Here is a 20,529-nt window from a genome sequence, read left to right as displayed (position 1 = left end):
GATTTGTAGTTTTGCAACATCTGGAGGGCCACAGTTTAGAGACTGTCAGTGATCTCCATACTGAACCCCTCTAAATCTTGCAAAACTACAACTCCCAGCATTCAGGAACAGCAAATGGCTGTCTCGGCATGCTGGGAGTTGTACTTGCGTGCCTCCAGCTGTTGCATAACTACATCTCCCAGCATTCCCTTTGGCAATCAGTACATGCTGAGAGTTGTAGTTCTGCAACAGCTGGAGGCACACTGGTTGGGAAATACCGAGTTAGGTAATAGGTTCTATTACCTAACTCAGTATTTTCCAACCAGTGTGCCTCCAGCTGTTGCAAAACTACAACTCCCAGCATGCACGTTCTGTCAGTGCATGCTGTGAGTTGTAGTTTTGCCCCCCCCTCCCATGTAAATGTACAGGTTACATTCACACTGGCGGCGGATTACAGTGAGTTCCCTGCTTCAAGTTTGAGCTGCAGCAGCCGCAGCTCAAACTCCTAGCGGGAGACTCAGTGTAATCCGCCGTCAGTGTGAATGTAACCTAAAAACACTACACTACACTAACATAAAATAAAGAGTAAAACACTACATATACACACGTACACTGCCCCCCCCCCCACCACCCCTTCCCCCCCCAATAAAAATGAAAAACGTATCCTACAGCAGTGTTTCCAAAACGGAGCCTCCAGCTGTTGCAAAACAAAAACTCCCAGCATTTCCGGACAGCCATTGACTGTCCAAGCATGCTGGGAGTTTAGCAACAGCTGGAGGCACCCTGTTTGGGAATCACTGGTGTAGAATACCCCTATGTCCACCCCTATGCAAATCCCTAATTTAGGCCTCAAATGCACATGGCGCTCTCACTTTGGAGCCCTGTCGTATTTCAAGGCAACAGTTAAGGGCCACATATGGGGTATCGCCATACTCGGGAGAAATTGCCTAACAAATTTTGGGGGGCTTTTTCTCCTTTTACCCCTTATGAAAAGGTAAAGTTGGGGTCTACACCAGCATGTTAGTGTAAAAAAAAAAAAAAACATTTTTGTACACTAACATACTGGTGTTGCCCCATACTTTAAAATTTCACAAGCGGTAAAAGAAAAAAAGCCTCCAAAATTTGTAACGCAATTTCTCCTGAGGACGGAGATACCCCATATGTGGGCGCAAAGTGTTCTGGGGACGCACAACAAGGCTCAGAAGGGAGAGTGCACCATGTAAATTTGAGGTCTAAATTGGTGATTTGCACAGGGGTGGCTGATTTTACAGCGGTTCTGACATAAGTGCAAAACAATAAATACCCACATGTGACCCCATTTTGGAAACTACACCCCTCACGGAATGTAACAAGGGGTACAGTGAGCATTTACACCCCACAGGTGTCTGACAGATCTTTGAAACATGGGTCTGTGAAAATGAAAAATAAAATTTTTAATTTGCACAGCCCACTGTTCCAAAGATCCGTCAAATGCCAGTGGGGTGTAAATTCTCCCTGCACACCTTATTACCTTCCGTGAGGGGTGTAGTTTTAAAAATATGGTCACATGTGGGGGGGTCCACTGTTCTGGCACCACGGGGGGGCTTTGGAAATGCACATGGCCAAATTCTCTCTCCAAAAGCTCAATGATGCTCCTTCTCTTCTGAGCATTGTAGTTCGCCCCCAGTGCACTTCACGTCCACTTATTGGGTATTTCCATACTCAGAAGAGATGGGGTTGCAAATTTTGGGGGGTATTTTCTGCTATTATCCCTTGTAAAAATGTAAAATTTGGGGGAAAACAAGCATTTTAGTGTAAAAAAAAATTTTTTTTTACATATGCAAAAGTCGTGAAACACCTGTGGGGTATTAAGGTTCACTTAACCCCTTGTTACATTCCCCGAGGGGTCTAGTTTCCAAAATGGTATGCCATGTCGTTTTTTTTTTTTTGCTGTCCTGGCACCATAGGGGCTTCCTAAATGCAACATTCCCCCAGAGCAAAATTTGCTTCCAAAAAGCCAAATGTGACTCCTTCTCTTCTGAGACCTGTAGTGCGCCAGCAGAGCACTTTTCATCCCCATATTGGGTGTTTTCTGAATCGGGAGAAATTGGGCTTCAAATTTTGGGGGGTATTTTCTGCTATTACCTTTTTTAAAAATGTAAAATTTTTGCTAAACCAAGCATTTTTGGTAAAAAAAAATTTTTTTTTTACATATGCAAAAGTCGTGAAACACCTGTGGGGTATTAAGGTTCACTTAACCCCTTGTTACGTTCCCCGAGGGGTCTAGTTTCCAAAATGGTATGCCATGTCGTTTTTTTTTGCTGTCCTGGCACCATAGGGGCTTCCTAAATGCAACATGCCCCCCGAGCAAAATTTGCTCTTAAAAAGCCAAATATGACTCCTTCTCTTCTGAGCATTGTAGTTCGCCCGTAATGCACTTCAGGTCAACTTATGGGGTACCTCCATACTCAGAAGAGATGGGGTTACAAATTTTGGGGGGTATTTTCTGCTATTAACCCTTGCAAAAATGTGAAATTTGGGGGGAAACACACATTTTAGTGAAATTATTATTTTTTTTTTTTACATATGCAAAAGTCATGAAACACCTGTGGGGTATTAAGGCTCACTTAATTCGTTGTTACGTTCCTCAAGGGGTCTAGTTTCCAAAATGGTATGCCATGTTTTTTTTTTTTCTGTTTTGGCACCATAGGGGCTTCCTAAATGCAACATGCCCCCAAAAAACCATTTCAGAAAAACGTACTCTCCAAAATCCCCTTGTCGCTCCTTCGCTTCTGAGCCCTCTACTGCGCCCGCCGAACAATTTACATAGACATATGAGGTATGTGCTTACTCGAGAGAAATTGGGCTATAAATTTTATCCTTTTACCCCTTGTAAAAATTCAAAAATTGGGTCTACAAGAACATGCAAGTGTAAAAAATGAAGATTTTGAATTTTCTCCTTCACTTTGCTGCTTTTCCTGTGAAACACCTAAAGGGTAAAAACACTTACTGAATTTCATTTTGAATACTTTGGGGGGTGCAGTTTTTGTAATGGGGTCATTTATGGGGTATTTCTAATATGAAGACCCTTCAAATCCACTTCAAACCTGAACTGGTCCATGAAAAATAGCGAGTTTGAAAATTTTGTGAAAAATTGTGAAATTGCTGCTGAACTTTGAAGCCCTCTGGTGTCTTCCAAAAGTAAACACTTGTCAATTTTATGATGAAAATATAAAGTAGACATATTGTATATGTGAATCCAAAAAAAAAATATTTGGAATATCCATTTTCCTTACAAGCAGAGAGCTTCAAAGTTAGAAAAATGCAAAATTTTCAATTTTTTCATCAAATTTTGGGATTTTTCACCAAGAAAGGATGCAAATTACCACAAAAATTTACCACTATGTTAAAGTAGAATATGTCACGAAAAAACTATCTCGGAATCAGATTGATAAGTAAAAGCATTCCAGAGTTATTAATGTTTAAAGTGACAGTGGTCAGATGTGCAAAAAAGGGCTGCGTCCTAGAGGTGAAAATGGGCTGTGTCCTTAAGGGGTTAAAGTGAAAGATGTTCAAAAAATGGCTGGGTCCTACAGTGAAAATTGGCTGGCTCCTTAAGGGGTTAAAGGGGTTATCCAGGAAAAAAACTTTTTATATATATAATCAACTGGCTCCAGAAAGTTAAACAGATTTGTAAATTACTTCTATTAAAAAATATTAATCCTTTCAGTACTTATGAGCTTCTGAAGTTAAGGTTGCTCTTTTCTGTCTAAGTCCTCTCTGATGACACCTGTCTCAGGAAATGCCTAGTTTAGAAGCAAATCCCCATAGCAAACCTCTTCTAAACTGGGCGTTTCCCGAGACAGGTGTCATCAGAGAGCACTTAGACAGAAAAGAACAACCTAGCTCATAAGTACTGAAAGGAATAAGATTTTTTTAATAGAAGTCATTTTCAAATCTGTTTAACTTTCTGGAGCCAGTGGATATATACATATAAAAAAGTTTTTTCCTGGAATACCCCTTTAACCCCTTAACGACGCAGGACGTATATTTACGTCCTGCGTTGGCTCCCGCGATATGAAGCGGGATCGGGCCGCGATCCTGCATCATATCGCGTCAGTCCCGGCGCTCATCAACGGCCGGGACCCGCGGCTAATACCACACATCGCCGATCGCGGCGATGTGCGGTATTAACCCTTTAGAAGCGGCGATCAAAGCCGCTTCTAAAGCGAAAGTGAAAGTGACCCGGCTGCTTAGTCGGGCTGTTCGGGACCGAACAGCTGACCGGACACCGGGAGGGCCCTTACCTGCCTCCTCTGTGTCCGATCGGCGAATGACTGCTCCGTGCCTGAGATCCAGGCAGGAGCAGTCAAGCGCCGATAACACTGATCACAGGCGTGTTAATACACGCCTGTGATCTGTGTAAAAGATCAGTGTGTGCAGTGTTATAGGTCCCTATGGGACCTATAACACTGCAAAACAAATGTAAAAAAAAAGTGTTCATAAAGGTCATTTAACCCCTTCCCTAATAAAAGTTTGAATCACCCCCCTTTTCCCATATAAAAAATAAAACAGTGTAAAAAAAATAAAATAAACATATGTGCAAAAGAAGAATGTCCAGCGCACACACGTATAAAACTGAGCTGCTTTATTGCATAGTTGCCATGGGAAACATCGGACACTCAGGTAACGTGACGCGTTTCGGCCAGCAAGGCCTTAGTCATACACATGTTACAAGCACTTAGATCGTTTATATATGCAGGGTGGTAGTGTCCCGGGCGGGGCTAAGCCCCGAATCATGTGACATCCCACCTGCACATATAATTACAAACAATGTTAAAACGTACGTATCAAATCTTTATTTCATCACATTTATAACAAAATTCATTGTATAAAAAAATGAAGACATTGTTAAAATAAATCTTATGCACCAGTTGTATATGTTTGGTTCAAAACCTAGAGAACCAGACTCCATCCTTTTAAGAATATATCAGACGGTGATACACAACTAGCACTAGGACCTGAAGAATTATAATGCTGAACTGGGAGAACGGTTATTTAACAGAGCAAGAAATGCAGTTTGTTAAATCTCATGACAGAAACAGATACAAAAAAAGGGTTATTTTAATCATTATTTTTTTTTACACCTATGTAAATATGAAAAAAAGGGGGAGAGAGATATTGAACAGGTGACTGGAAAACGTGAATGAACTAAGACATACATAATAGTATTCGGATTGTCATAGTGCCACGGTCATAACAACCCACTCATTTAATAGTGCAAGATCGTATCCAGTCTCCTGTTCAGACCTAGCGGTATCCTAGTCTCAAGGGTGAGAATCCAGTATATTTCACGATCCAACACCTTCTGTCTCAGGTTTCCACCTCTCAGTGGTTTGTCCACCCTCTCGATACCTTGTACCACCAGACTAGAGGTATTTCCACCATGTACCTCAGCACAATGCTTGCTGACCATTGATACGTGCCGTGCCTGAAAATGTGCAATATCTGATAGATGTTTTCGTACTCTAATATTGCACATTGCAGGCACGGCACGTAAACAGATATACAACTCCAGCTGTGTTGCAATTGATGTATTGTCTGATGTTAAATATCTTATTGTTGCTAGTAGATGTAAATGACACTGAATTGTTCATGTAATTACAACAAATACACTTTCTAGATCCACATTTGTATGTACCTTGGCAATTAAGCCAAGTAGAGGCTTTTTTTGGAAAGGTAGAGAAGAGGCTGGGGGATAAAGTCTGGCCCAAAGTTGGGGCTCTCCTGCATACACACCTAATGCCCCCCTTCAATGCCGTCCGAAACTCAGGATCTGTGTGTATAATCGGCATATTCTTTTTAATGATGTTGCTGATTGCTTTGAATTCACTACTGTATTGAGTAGTTGCTTCACGTTTTCCAGTCACCTGTTCAATATCTCTCTCCCCCTTTTTTTCATATTTACATAGGTGCAAAAAAATAATGATTAAAATAACCCTTTTTTTGTATCTGTTTCTGTCATGAGATTTAACAAACTGCATTTCTTGCTCTGTTAAATAACCGTTCTCCCAGTTCAGCATTATAATTCTTCAGGTCCTAGTGCTAGTTGTGTATCACCGTCTGATATATTCTTAAAAGGATGGAGTCTGATTCTCTAGGTTTTGAACCAAACAACGTGTAATCCGTGCTACATCACGCCAGACTGCTGAGGCTTCCTGGAGCACTGAACTGACGGTGAGGAGGCAGGTAAGGGCCCTCCTGCTGTCCTTTGTACCGGACCGCAAGACTTTGTCCTGATGAGCCCGCTGAGCTAGCTGACAAGCTAATTTCCTGAATCCTGTCTGTGGGCATAGCCGAAGTGGGGACGTTACAAAATTTTCAAAAGTACAATTGACTTTAATGGGAAAAGCACAAATGGCATAGCCCTGTAAGCTAAGTAAGGAGTTACGTAAACAGAGTAGCATGCATGGTTGCGCTGTTTTACGCAAATGCTTATTCACATTTATTTATTTACATTGATGCGTGTAATCCGTGCTACATCACGCCAGACTGCTGAGGCTTCCTGGAGCACTGAACTGACGGTGAGGAGGCAGGTAAGGGCCCTCCTGCTGTCCTTTGTACCGGACCGCAAGACTTTGTCCTGATGAGCCCGCTGAGCTAGCTGACAAGCTAATTTCCTGAATCCTGTCTGTGGGCATAGCCGAAGTGGGGACGTTACAAAATTTTCAAAAGTACAATTGACTTTAATGGGAAAAGCACAAATGGCATAGCCCTGTAAGCTAAGTAAGGAGTTACGTAAACAGAGTAGCATGCATGGTTGCGCTGTTTTACGCAAATGCTTATTCACATTTATTTATTTACATTGATGCGTGTAATCCGTGCTACATCACGCCAGACTGCTGAGGCTTCCTGGAGCACTGAACTGACGGTGAGAAGGCAGGTAAGGGCCCTCCTGCTGTCCTTTGTACCGGACCGCAAGACTTTGTCCTGATGAGCCCGCTGAGCTAGCTGACAAGCTAATTTCCTGAATCCTGTCTGTGGGCATAGCCGAAGTGGGGACGTTACAAAATTTTCAAAAGTACAATTGACTTTAATGGGAAAAGTACAAATGGCATAGCCCTGTAAGCTAAGTAAGGAGTTACGTAAACAGAGTAGCATGCATGGTTGCGCTGTTTTACGCAAATGCGTAACTTGCCTGTTTCCGCTGCTTTCAGCCTCTTAATTTTGATATCTCTTACCTGACAGAGTACTCCTTTAATCCCCTCTTCCTATTCAGCACATATGCTTACTTGCCCATACTTTGTGCAGGTGTTAGGGAGAGTCAAACCTTGGTCATCTTTCATCCACTCAGTCTCCTCACCCCCCCCCCCCTAAAACCGAGAAAGATCATGGGACACTTTGTACTGGCTTTCAACGTCCTTGCCTTGTAAGCCACGCTGCCTTTCTAGCATCGTCCAACCAAGTCATCCTCCCACAATCGTAGATCGTGAAGCCACGCCTTCTTCTGAAATCACAACACCAAGCTGTGTCTCCTCTTTAAAGGTGTTGGCAGTGAGGACTAGAGATGAGCGAACTTACAGTAAATTTGATTCCTCACTAACTTCTCGGCTCGGCAGTTGATGACTTATCCTGCATAAATGAGTTCAGCTTTCAGGTGCTCCGGTGGGCTGGAAAAGGTGGATATAGTCCTAGGAAAGAGTCACCTAGGACTGTTTCCACCTTTTCCAGCCCACGGGAGCACCTGAAAGCTGAACTCATTTATGCAGGATAAGTCATCAACAGCCGAGAAGTTCGTGACGAATCGAATTTACTGTAAGTTCGCTCATCTCTAGTGAGGACTGCTGGGAAATTTAGTTTTAATAGGGTGTGCAAAGGAAGGAGCAGAGAGAAAATGAGGCATCTGCCTCTACTCAATACACTTTTTGGTAAAAATGACATATTATCATTCTTCTGTAGGTCCATACGATTACGATACCCAATTTGTTTAGGTTTTATTTAATTTTACTTATTACTTTAAAACTTTTCATACAAAGTCTTTAGTATGTTTTAAAATTGTCCTCCTCTGTCCCTTATAACTGGGATGTATGAGGGCTCATTTTTTGCGCCATGGTCTGTAGTTTTTATCTGTGCAATTATTGTTTTGATGGGACTTTTTGATCGCTTTTTATTAATTTATTTTTATGGTAAATGAAGTGACCCAAAAATGCACAGTTTTGGACTTTGGTATTTATTTTTGAGTGTACGCCCTTGACCATGCGATTTAATTAATGTTTTATATTTTAATAGTTTGGACACATATACACGCGACCATACCACATATGATTTGTTTATTTTTGTTTACATTATTACATTTATAAAATGGGAAATGGGGCTGATCCAAACTTTTATTAGGGAGGGAGCTTATTCACATTTATTTATTTACATTGATGCGTGTAATCCGTGCTACATCACGCCAGACTGCTGAGGCTTCCTGGAGCACTGAACTGACGGTGAGGAGGCAGGTAAGGGCCCTCCTGCTGTCCTTTGTACCGGACCGCAAGACTTTGTCCTGATGAGCCCGCTGAGCTAGCTGACAAGCTAATTTCCTGAATGTAGGCATCGCAATCAACTTTGATTGCAGCGTCTAAAGGGTTAATGCAGAACATCGTCCCAATTGGCGATTTCCAACATTAATCGTTGGTCCTGGCTGCTGATGGCAAACCACAGGGTATGAAGCTCACAGCTCGTGAGCGTGTTTTAAAGTGCGGGTCCAGACGCAGGACGTACCTGTGTGCCCTGCTTCCTTAAGGTGTTAAAGGGGTTTATCCAACATAAGGTGACTTTAGTACTTACCTGCCAGGCAGAAATGGACATGCTTAGCAAGTGCTTGTTTTGATGGTTATTGGCCGTATTCAGTGTCCCCATCACGCTACTGGCTTGTATTTGTGAACTGGCTATTTCCTGTTTCTTGTTCCCTCCCTCCAACTACAATCCCCAGGATCCCTTGTTTCTATGTGGTAGGTGAATTATCTCTCTCCCACACATCATCACACATAAAGCCCTGTGGAGAATGATCTCCCACCAACCCAGCGGTCACTCCATTAAAGCACTCACGCTCCCTTTAACACCTGACTAGTGATGTAATGTCTCAGGTCGCACTGCAACCTGGAAAAACCTGATAACATTAATTTTAAACAAAGATCAAATAAGAATTGTGAGACCAGCCATCAAGCACAGGTACAGACTCTGTTATGAACTATAATATAAAAGGAGATTGGGGGGCTCACACTAATAGATGTGGAAACAATATGTACCGAGGTTTCTGCATTACACGTAACCCACGTGTCAATTAGTGAAAGCAATAAAAGAAATGGATGCAGACCTCAAGGTATATATTTGTATGTGAAATGTGGTGTAGAATTGTAAGAGTAGGAAATAGTTGGGATATGACTGGTTGTATATATAACAGTATTTTATTAAATTACACAGAATAGTCCAAGCAGGGCCCTTGCTATGGACTAGACAACATACAAATTAATGCAATGATAATATACCATAATATTAGATAAAAAGTAGAAAAGAAAAAAAAAATTATAGAAAATAATTAATAGTAAAAATAATTAGTCCATATAGCAGCCACCTATTGTATAGCAGTTATTAGTCTGTTGCTGACCGAATATCAGTAGACTTTGGCCATAGCTTTTGGCAGATTAGTATAGCGAGTGTTCTGATCGCAATGATTGTAACAGATGGTGTCAGAGTTAGTATCGTAAGTTGCAACAAAAGTTAATAGTTGTAGGTAGGTAGGTAGATAGTTGTTGGTGCTTCTGCACCACTCACCGCTCTGTATCCCTGAGATGGTAGCACCTGATGTGCTGGGCTCCGTGGAACGGACTGGCTCTGCTCGGCGGCTGGCCCGGTGCGTCTGTGCAGTAAAGTCTCAGGGCTCCTCTGATGGTGTGGAGAGTTTTGCGGCAAGCAGCTGTGGTGAGTGGACGCAGGCAGTGATGATCCAAATACCGTGTATGGACGGCGTTCACTTGTTGGAGTGAGCACTTCCGGGTTTGTCTCAAACAGTGGTCCCTATTGCAGGGGGTTCCAGCTGTTGCAAGTCTGGATAACTTGAATTGGATCCTATAGGTGGTCATTAGGGTAGGGTAGAGTGCTAGACGCATTTCGGGGAGACTCCTTTTTCAATAGCAGCTATTAACCCCCTCACATGCCGTGATCAATACAGATCACGGCATCTGCAGCATTGCGGACGCTAAAATGGATGATCTGATCACCCGCAGCGCTGCCACGGCGATCTGATCATCCAGCATGGCAGCAGGAGGTCCCTTCACCTGCCTCCGCTGCCTTTCACGGGTCTTCTGCTCTGGTCTACGATCGAGCAGACCAGAACAGAAGATGACTGATAATACTGATCAGTGCTATGTCCTATGGGGACTATTAAAATGTAAATATAAAAGTAAAGAAAAAGTGAAAAACCCCTTCCCCCAATAATGTATATACATATTTGGTATCTATCGCTGCATGCGTAAATATCTCAACTATTAAAATAAAATGTTAATGATACCGCACGGTGAAAGGCGTGAACATAAAAAAAAAAGTCCAAAATAGCTGCATTTTAATAACATTTTATTCCCCAAAAATTTTTATAGTTTTAAAATTAAAAAAAAGTTATAAAAAAGTTATAGGTCTTCAAAATAGGGGGATTTTAAACATACTAATTTGGTTAAACGGCTTGCGATTTTTTTTTTTCTTTTTAAGCGCAACAGTAATAGAAAAGTATGTTATCGTGGGTATCATTTTAATCGTATTGAGTCCTTAAGGCCCAAATGGGCTGAGTGTTAAGCTTGGGTACTACATTTGTTTTTGTCATGATAGACAGTGCACTGGACTTTGTAGTATTGTAGTACTAGCAGTAAAAAGAAATTGCTACTTTTAGGACTAGCTTTTTAGGAATATTAAAAAAAAGAAATTTTTTTTAAGGGTAGGGTCACACATAGCACATATGCAGATTTTTTTTCCCACAAATCCGCTGCACATTTGGCTATGAGCAGACACACAGGGCTTTCCCTGCCGCAGCCCTGTGTGTGCAGTAAGGTTTGGAGGCAGGCCCAGCAAGCTCACATGACTAACCAAGGAGGTGCAAATCCTATCGCCCGACTGGCAGGTGAATTTTTTTGGCCTCTATCCCTGCCTAGGGTAAGCAGGGCCGGACCTGAAAGCCACTGACAAGCACGGCAGCGCTCAGGGTTCATGACGCGGGCTCCTCACTGGAGCCCGCTCCATACTCGGTGGCCCTGATTTCAGTAGCTGGTGGCCACCGCTAATAGCCAGCATTCGTCGATCGCTGCGGCCGGCTATTAACCCTTTAGATTGCTGATCCACTGTAGAGGTAGCCGTAGGGCTTACATCTGCTTCCTTAGGGACCATGGCTCTGTCATTGATAAAGCCTGGTTGGACCAGGCTTTATCAATGGAGCACAGAGCTCACAGATCAATTGAGTTCAATAGAACTGCTTTGGTCTGTATGAGGAATCTAATAATTTCTCTTAAAAGTCCCCTAAGTGTCAAAAAAAAAAAAGTTTAAAGTTTAACCCCTTAACGACGCAGGACGTATATTTACGTCCTGCGCCGGCTCCCGCGATATGAAGCGGGATCGCGCCGTGATCCCGCATCATATCGCGTCGGTCCCGGCGCTAATCAACGGCCGGGACCCGCGGCTAATACCACACATCGCCGATCGCAGCGATGTGTGGTATTAACCCTTTAGAAGCGGCGGTCAAAGCTGACCGCCGCTTCTAAAGTGAAACTGAAAGTATCCCGGCTGCTCAGTCGGGCTGTTCGGGACCGCCGCGGTGAAATCGCGGCGTCCCCAACAGCTGATCGGACACCGGGAGGGCTCTTACCTGCCTCCTCGGTGTCCGATCGACGAATGACTGCTCCGTGCCTAAGATCCAGGCAGGAGCAGTCAAGCGCCGATAAAGCTGATCACAGGCGTGTTAATACACGCCTGTGATCAGGATGAGAGATCAGTGTGTGCAGTGTTATAGGTCCATATGGGACCTATAACACTGCAAAAAAAAAGTGTTAATAAAAGTTTGAATCACCCCCCTTTTCCCATAAAAAAAATAAAACAGTGTAAAAAAATAAATAAAAAAACATATGTGGTATCGCCGCGTGCGTAAATGTCCAAACTATAATAATATATCATTAATTAGCCGTACGGTCAATGGCGTATGCGCAAAAAAATTCCAAAGTCCAAAAAAGCGTATTTTGGTCACTTTTTATAACATTAAAAAATGAATAAAAAGTGCTCAAAAAGTCCGATCAAAACAAAAATCATACCAATAAAAACTTCAGATCACGGCGCAAAAAAATAGGCCTCATACCGCCCCGTACGTGGAAAAATAAAAAAGTTATAGGGGTGAGAAGATGACATTTTTAAACGTATAAATTTTCCTGCATGTAGTTATGATTTTTTCCAGAAGTGCGACAAAATCAAACCTATATAAGTAGGGTATCATTTTAACCGTATGGACCTACAGAATAATGATAAGGTGTAATTTTTACCGAAATATGCACTGCATAGAAATGGAAGCCCCCAAAATTTACAAAATGGCGTTTTTTTTCAATTTTGTCGCACAATGATTTTTTTTTCCGTTTCGCCATGCATTTTTGGGTAAAATGACTAATGTCACTGCAAAGTAGAATTGGCGACGCAAAAAATAAGCCATAATATGGATTTTTAGGTGGAAAATTGAAAGGGTTATGATTTTTAAAAGGTAAGGAGGAAAAAACGAAAGTGCAAAAACGGGGTTAAAAGACACATTTACCCATTTCATATTAAATGTTAAAATCACCCACTTTTCCCATATAAAAAAAACATTTTTCCTATATTAAAAAAACATGTAAACATAATAAAAATAAACATATTTGTTAGACGTGCGTAATTGTCAGAGTTATTAAAATATAACATTATGTAACTTGTATGGTAAATTACATAATTGTAAAATAGAAAATACCAAACCTTAGAATTGCAATTTCTTATAACATCCCAGAAAAAAGTAAAAAGCTATTTTAAAATGTCAGATCAATACCAAAATGGTACTGATACAAACAGATTATGGTGCAAAAAATTAGCCCTCATACAGCCTCGTATACGAAAAAATAGGGGTCAGAAAATGGCAATAAAAAAAATCTAAAAAGTTAAGAATTTTTTAAAAGTATGTAAAATTTGACACAATATACAAATTAGATGCTGCTGTTATCAGGCCAACCTAAAGTATCAAAATAACATGTTAGCTTGACCACAAGGTTATAGTGGTTCTCCAGTGCTTAGACATCTTATTCCCTATCCAAAGGATAGGGGATAAGATGCCTGATCGCGGGAGTCCCGCTGCTGGGGACCCCCGTGATCTTGCACGGGGGTTTATAATCAGTCCCGGACGGGTCTGATTACCGGCAACCACAGGGCCGACGGCGTGTGACATCACGCCTCCGCCCCCATGTGACATCACGCTCCGCTCACAATGCAAGCCTATGGGAGGGGGCATGACAGCTATCACGCCCCCTCCCATAGATTTGCATTGAGGGGCGGAGCGTGACGTCACACGCCGTCGGCCCTGTGGTCGCCGGTAATCAGACCCGGAGCGAACACTCTCCGGGGACTGATTATAAACGTGGGGGGCTGCGTGCAAGATCACAGGGGTCCCCAGTGGCGGGACTCCTGTGATAAGGCATCTTATGCCCTATCCTTTGGATAGGGGATAAGATGTCTAAGCACCGGAGAACCACTTTAATGGCGCAATAAAGAAAACCACCAAATTTGCTACATTTTTTAATTTTATTATAAATTTTATATATTTTGCCTAAAAATTTACCAAATATTTTTTATATTTTGTTTCGGAGCATATGTTATGGAAAAATTAAAGGTGTCATTACAAAAGAGTTATGGCTGTTTTGGGGCGAGGAGGAGGAGAAAACGAGAGTGCAAAAACGGAAAAGATGGATTGTCATGAGGGACAAGTAGATTGTGCTCCCAATTTAGCAGGTGTTTTTTTATTTTATTTATTTTTATATTAATTTCCACACCCCTGCTGACGCACGGGTTCACCTCCAAACCTTACTTTCACACACACGGTTGTGGCGGGAAAAGCCCTGTTTGTCTGCTTCTAGAAAAATGTACTATGTGTGACCATCTATCATTACAATCCTGACCACTTTGCCTAAATAGTTTTAAAATTATAATATAAATATAATGATGGAGATTTCTCAAAACCGGTAGCCCATGGTAGCCAATAAGATCGCTGCTTTTACTTTTCAGAGACCTTTTTAAAAATAAAAGAAGCAATCTGGTTGATATAATTGTGCCACTCTTCCTCTACACAGGTTTTGATAAATGTCTCCTATTGTGCTGGATGTGAGGGTGGCATGTTCTTTAACCACAGCTTAATCTGGAGTAACAGTGAACAAAATAAGTCTGAGATTTCTGTTCAAGTCCTCTACAGGACAGTATTTATTCAACTGAAAATAGTATTATAGGCAAATCCATAAATTACAGATCTGAAAAGCAATTTTCATGACTGTAATAGAAAGTTGAAAAGATTCACAAGACAACTTCTCTTAATAATTTCCAATAGGAACTTCAGATGGATCAGCAAGCCAAAAAACACCTGCAGGAAGAATTTGATGCCTCTCTGGAGGAGAAGGACCAGCTAATCAGTGTGCTGCAAACTCAGGTAATGACCTGCTGCATCCGGCTAAGGACTCTGGCGTAGTAGAATACACCTGGTCGAGATGCAGTTAAAAATAAAAATGTTCTGAATGGTTTGTTTGTGACTTTTTTTTAATGGCTATACAATTTAGCTTGCTCTTTCTCCTATATACCGTATTTATCGGCGTATAACACGCACTTTTAAAACTTAAATTTAAGGCAAAAAGTCTGCCTGCGTGTTATGCGCCAATAAATCTTCTGGTCACTGATTTAAAGCAGCCGCAGCAGCGTCTGCTTGTTAAGTATTAACAGCACAGCTACGGTCACTTTAAATCAGTGACCAGCGGCGTCTCCTCCCTTGTTTTCTCCTGCACTATCCACAGGTACTGGTGTGGTGGATAGTGCGGGAGACACTGAATAAAATGAGCCCTACCTTGCCCGGATCTGCGCTACCTTTTAATCAGTGTCTCCCACACTATCCACCAGTTCCTGTGGATAGTGCAGGAGAAAACAAGTGAGTTTCACTTTTACTTTTACTTCATTCCCCCTCCCTCATCATTCCCTCTTTCCTGCTTTTTTTAGTTTATTTTCCTTACCTGTCTACGCTTTGGCAGGTCAGGTCAGGCGGAGGGTCTTGCAGGCAGTGAAGCAGATGAGTTACGTCCTCTCCCGGCATCACTCACGTCACTTTTCATTTCCTGTAGTCTCCGCCGAAAAGTGACGTGCCGCACAGAGAAGCCGGGAGAGGACGTAACTCATCTGCTTCACTGACCCTGCAAGACAGCCGAAGCGCAGACAAGTAAGGAAAGGGGAAGAGTGGTCTTCAACCTGCGGACCTCCAGATGTTGCAAAACTACAACTCCCAACATGCCCGGACAGCAGTTGGCGGTCCGAGCATGCTGGGAGTTGTAGTTTTGCAACATCTGGAGGTCCACAGGTTGAAGACCACTGGATGCCATAGGAGGAACATGATGGGGGGATGATGAGACAGGGGGAAATGATGAGGGTGGAGAATGATGGGGGAATGAGACGGGGAAATGATGAGGGGGGGAGAATGATGGGGGGGATGAGACGGGGGGGCATGAGAGACATGGGGAAATGATGAGGGGGGGGGGGAATGATGGGGGATGATGAGACTGGGAAATTATGAGGGGGGGAGAATGATGGGGGATGATGAGACAGGGGGAAATGATGAGGTGGGGAATGAGGGGGGATGATGAGAAAGGGTGGGGGGGAATGAGGGGGGAATGATGAGGGACATGATGAGACAGGGTGGGGCGATGATGAGACAGGGAAATGATGGTGGGGGAGGCACTAAAGGCTTAATGTCTGTATGGCTAGTGGTGGTCTATGACGGGGAAATGATGAGACATTGGGGGTGGCAATGAGAGGGGTAAATGTGGCACAAAAAGGGAAGGAATGATGTGGCACTGGAGGGGACAGGACCAAACTGAGGTGTAGAAGAAAATGAAGTTGGGGGGATGATGTGGCATTTAGTCATTTATTTCACATTTTATCTTTTTTACTTAAATTTCCCTGTTAAAATGGGGGTGCGTGTTATACGCCAGTGCGTGTTATACGCTGATAAATACAGTAATTGTGCAGCCATAGGGTCTAAGGCCACAGAATTTTGCAGTTAAACGGTTTACTCAAACCCATGTGACCATGGACGGTCAGAAGACAGTACAAAAACTGCATTGTGTACAGTTTGGTAATTAACTGCTCTTTTTAATTATCACTTCATGAAGAGAGTCGAGCGCCAATTGTTATTTCATCTGTATCATGTGCAAGACAGGGCTATCACACCACAATGCAGGAAAAAAAATCGTACTCCTTTTTAGAAGACTGCATCTACACATGCATAATATGGCTCAATGTAGGGGGGAAAAATGTAGGAATACCTTTTCTTACTAAATTTGAAAGGGTCCGATCCTATCTTTGGCACTTTATATGTATACGACTCAGTAAGGGCTGTGTTACAGACGGACTGCTGTTTTTACTTAATTCAGGTAACTTTACTTAAACAGCGGTTTGGAAAGGGACAGGAGCCAGAGGCATCAGTCACTTCGTCAGAGACTGAAAATCAGAGCACTGGACAGGAAGCAGAAGCAGACAGCATTCCCACACCTGGTAAGTTCAGAAGCACCTATAAAATTAGTAGGTTGCGAATGAAGTGCATAAGAAGCATGCATAGAAATACTTTGTATGCACTTAAGTATGTATAAAATGTACAAATAATGGGGGAGATTTATCAAAACCTGTGCAGAGGAAAACTTGCCCAGCTGCCCATAGCAGATTGCTTCTTTCATTTTTCACAGGCCTTCATAAAAATGAAAGAAGCAAGCTGATTGGTTGCTCTGGGCAAGTTTACCTCTGCACAGGTTTTGATAAATCTCCCCCAATATCTTTTCTCTCCCATAGAACTGCATGGGGAGGGGGCGTACCATTACGCACATTAGCCGCTCCCGTACAGGAGATCGCGGGGGTCCCAGCGGTCGCACCCCCAGCGATCAGACACATATCCCTTATCCTGTGGATAGGGGACTAGTTGTCTTTTGCTGTAGATGTCCTTTAACCTCTTAAGGACCCATGACGTACGCGTACGTCATGAGTCCGCTCCCGATCTATAACGCGGGGCCACGGCGTCACAACGGGTCGGGCCCGGCCCGGCCTCGAACACGAGACCCGTGGCTAATAGCGCGTGGCATTGATTGCGGTGCCGCACGCTATTAACCCTTTAGACGCGGCATTCAATGTTGGATGCCGCGTCTAAAGTGAAAGTGAAACAATGCCGGTTAGCTCAGGGAGCTGTTCTGGATCGCCGTGGCGAAATCGCAGCATCCTGAACAGCTTATATGACAGCCGGAGGATCCCTACCTGCCTCCTCGCTGTCCGATCGCCGAGGGACTGCTCAGTGCCTGAGATCCAGGCATGAGCAGTCAAGCGGCAGAATCATCGATCAGTTGTTTCTTATGAGAAACCACTGATCAATGTAAAAGATCAGTGTGTGCAGTGTTATAGATAGCCCCCTATGGGAGCTATAACATTGGGGGGAAAAAAAAAGTGAATAAAGATCATTTAACACCTCCCCTAATAAAAGTTTGAATCACCCACCTTTTCCCATAAAAAAAAACCAATGTAAATAAAAATAAACATATGTGGTATCGCCGTGTGCGGAAATGTCCGAATTATAAAAATATATCGTTAATTAAACCGCATGGTCAATGGCGTACGCGCAAAAAATTCAAAATTGCTAAATTTAGCATTTTTGGTCACTTTTTATATTATGAAAAGATGAATCAAACATGATCAATAAGTCCTATCAATACAAACATGGTACCGCTAAAAACTTCAGATCACGGCGCAAAAAATGAGCCCTCATACCGCCCCATTCGCGGAAAAATAAAAAAGTTATAGGGGTCAGAATATGACCATTTTCAACGTATACATTTTCCTGCATGTAGTTATGAATTTTTTCAGAAGTACGACAAAATCAAACCTATATAAGTAGGTTATCATTTTAACCGTATGAACCTACAGAATAAAGATAAGGTGTCATTTTTCCCGAAAAATGTACTGTGTAGTAATGGAAGCCCCCAAAAGTTACAAAATTGTGTTGTTTTTTTTCAATTTTGTCTCTCAATGATTTTTTTTTTCCATTTCGCCATAGATTTTTGGGTAAAATGACTGACATCATTACAAAGTAGAATTGGTGGCACAAAAAATAAGCCATCAAATGGATTATTAGGTGCAAAATTGAAAGGGTTATGATTTTTTTAAGGTAAGGAGGAAAAAACGAAAATGCAAAAACTGAAAAACCCCGGGTCCTTAAGGGGTTAAAATATTTGTGCTGAAATTATTCATTATAGACAATGTGTTAACATTCAGCAAATGGGGTTTAATTAGATGTAATTTTTTTGTTCTTGTCCCCAAGATGTAAGCATTGATGGGGCAAACACACTTGATGCTCTGCAAGTTAGAGTTAAACGCCAAGAGAACCTCCTTCAGAGATGTAAAGAGATGATTCGGACACATAAAGAAAAGTGTGCACAGCTAAGCAGTGAAAAAGAAGCTCTACAGAATCAACTCGAGGAGAGGCTCCAAGAGCTTGAAAAAGTTAAGGTACATGTGGTAATTTATTATTATTTTTTTTAATATATGCTTCTGTTCTGTAATCTTTTGTAAAGACAGGATTTTGTTTAGGCTCAGATCTAGAGAAAGAGTAGAAAATATTTCTGCACTCAAAGTTCCCAAGAGCACATTGGCCACATAATTTGTAAATGGAAGAAGTTTAGAACAACTTGGACTGCTTGAGCTGGCCAACCCCGCTATCTAAGTAATCGGGAGGGGGAAGGACAAGGGTTTCAGTAAGAGAGGTGACCAAGAACTCAGTGGTCACTCTGGCTCAGTTGCAAAGATCCTGTGTGCAGATAATGGAAACTTCTAGAAAGTCAACCATCACTGCAGCACTGTACCTGGGCTTTGTGGCAGAGTGGCCAGAAAGAAGTCTCTGCTCAGTAAAAGATTCATGAAAGCATGCCTATAGGACTCTCATACTGAAATAAACAATATTCTCTGGTCTGATGAAACCAAAAGTGAACTTTCTAACCTTTTTAATTCTATGCATCATGTCTGGAGGAAACAAGACACTGCTTATCACCTGCCCATTACCATTGCTGCAGTAAAGTATGACCCCCCACATTCCACCCATGCATGATGCTGCCACCACCACTAGGTGGTGGCAGCATCATGCATGGGTGGAATGTGGGGGGTCAGTGGCTGGGACAGGGAGACAAATCAGGGATGAGAGAAAGTTAAATGGAGTGAAGTGCAAAGATATTAAAGGAGAACCGGATAGGGGATATATGGGACCCAAATGCAGTAGTAAATGGACTGAATGCTTTACCAACCCATTAATTATTAGAATGTCAGTTTGTAATAATAAAATATGTACAGACTAGAAAATTATGTAACGCTTTATTATATATAGAACATTTTCTCTGATTTCTTATGTTATATTTCCCTGTATGAGCAGTTACATCACTTTTTTCCTGAAAATATGCTAAGAAGGGAAGTGTTCTTTGTTATAAGTAGTGTTTTCAATTCCAGGAACTTCACACCAGTGAGAAGACCAAGCTGATAACCCAGCTGAGGGATGCCAAGAATTTGGTTGAGCAACTGGAACAAGATAAGGTAAATTTCCAACTCTGATTAATGTCCACCTAAGATTTACACTTAATTCAGATGTGCTGACTTGGCACCTTTTCTCAGTGACCACTTATTTTACCCACCACAATTAGGCTAGGTTCAGACTGCAGAATCTCCAGACAGAAAATTTCCACCCGGAGATTCCGAGTGCGGCCAGCACCGTCTGAATCAGTCGGCGCTAGGACCGCGCGGACATTGCAGTCCCCAATAGACTGCAATGTGTAATGCAAGTATTTCCGCCTGAAGAATGAGCATACTTCATGGGGAAATTTTAAAGCGGATTTTCCTTTCAGAATTTTTGAAGCGGAATTTGTGAACGGAAAACCCATTCATTATACAATACATTTTAGTAAGCAAAATTTCTGCCTGCAATTTCAAAGCGGAATTGCAGGCGGAAATTCCGAAGTGTGAACCTAGCCTAAGGCTTTGTATATGGTCATAGTTAATCCTATTCTATAGTCACAAAATAACCAATAGTTTTTGTTGGTCTCTCAAAATCCGGGTATGTTTACACAGAAATCTACCTTGTGGATTTTGGTGCTGATTTTGCTTTAGTTTTCCCCAGCGGCTGTTATTACAGTGCAATCTGACACTTACCCCCTTTCCTTTGGATAAAAGGTTTGAAATAAACTGGTGTCAAAAATGTATACAGATCTCTAC

At 42.2% G+C, this 20,529-nt stretch overlaps 1 protein-coding gene across 5 annotated transcripts in view; it reads left to right on the top strand.

Moving 5' to 3' along the window:
* Nucleotides 1–20,529, top strand: part of GOLGA4 (golgin A4) — a 168,740-nt gene that overhangs the window by 58,705 nt on the left and 89,506 nt on the right. For all 5 annotated transcript variants that reach the window (XM_056520352.1, XM_056520353.1, XM_056520350.1 and 2 more), the window contains 4 exons: nucleotides 14,588–14,686; nucleotides 16,671–16,791; nucleotides 18,596–18,783; nucleotides 19,771–19,854. In XM_056520352.1, coding sequence (XP_056376327.1) covers nucleotides 14,588–14,686; nucleotides 16,671–16,791; nucleotides 18,596–18,783; nucleotides 19,771–19,854 — 492 coding nt within the window. The remainder of the gene's footprint in view (nucleotides 1–14,587; nucleotides 14,687–16,670; nucleotides 16,792–18,595; nucleotides 18,784–19,770; nucleotides 19,855–20,529) is intronic.

Source organism: Hyla sarda, chromosome 5, assembly GCF_029499605.1.
Source record: "Hyla sarda isolate aHylSar1 chromosome 5, aHylSar1.hap1, whole genome shotgun sequence".
Taxonomy (NCBI): Eukaryota; Metazoa; Chordata; class Amphibia; order Anura; family Hylidae; genus Hyla; species Hyla sarda.
The sequence above is the reverse complement of the archived record's forward strand: the minus strand, read 5'-3'. Positions and strand labels throughout refer to the sequence as shown.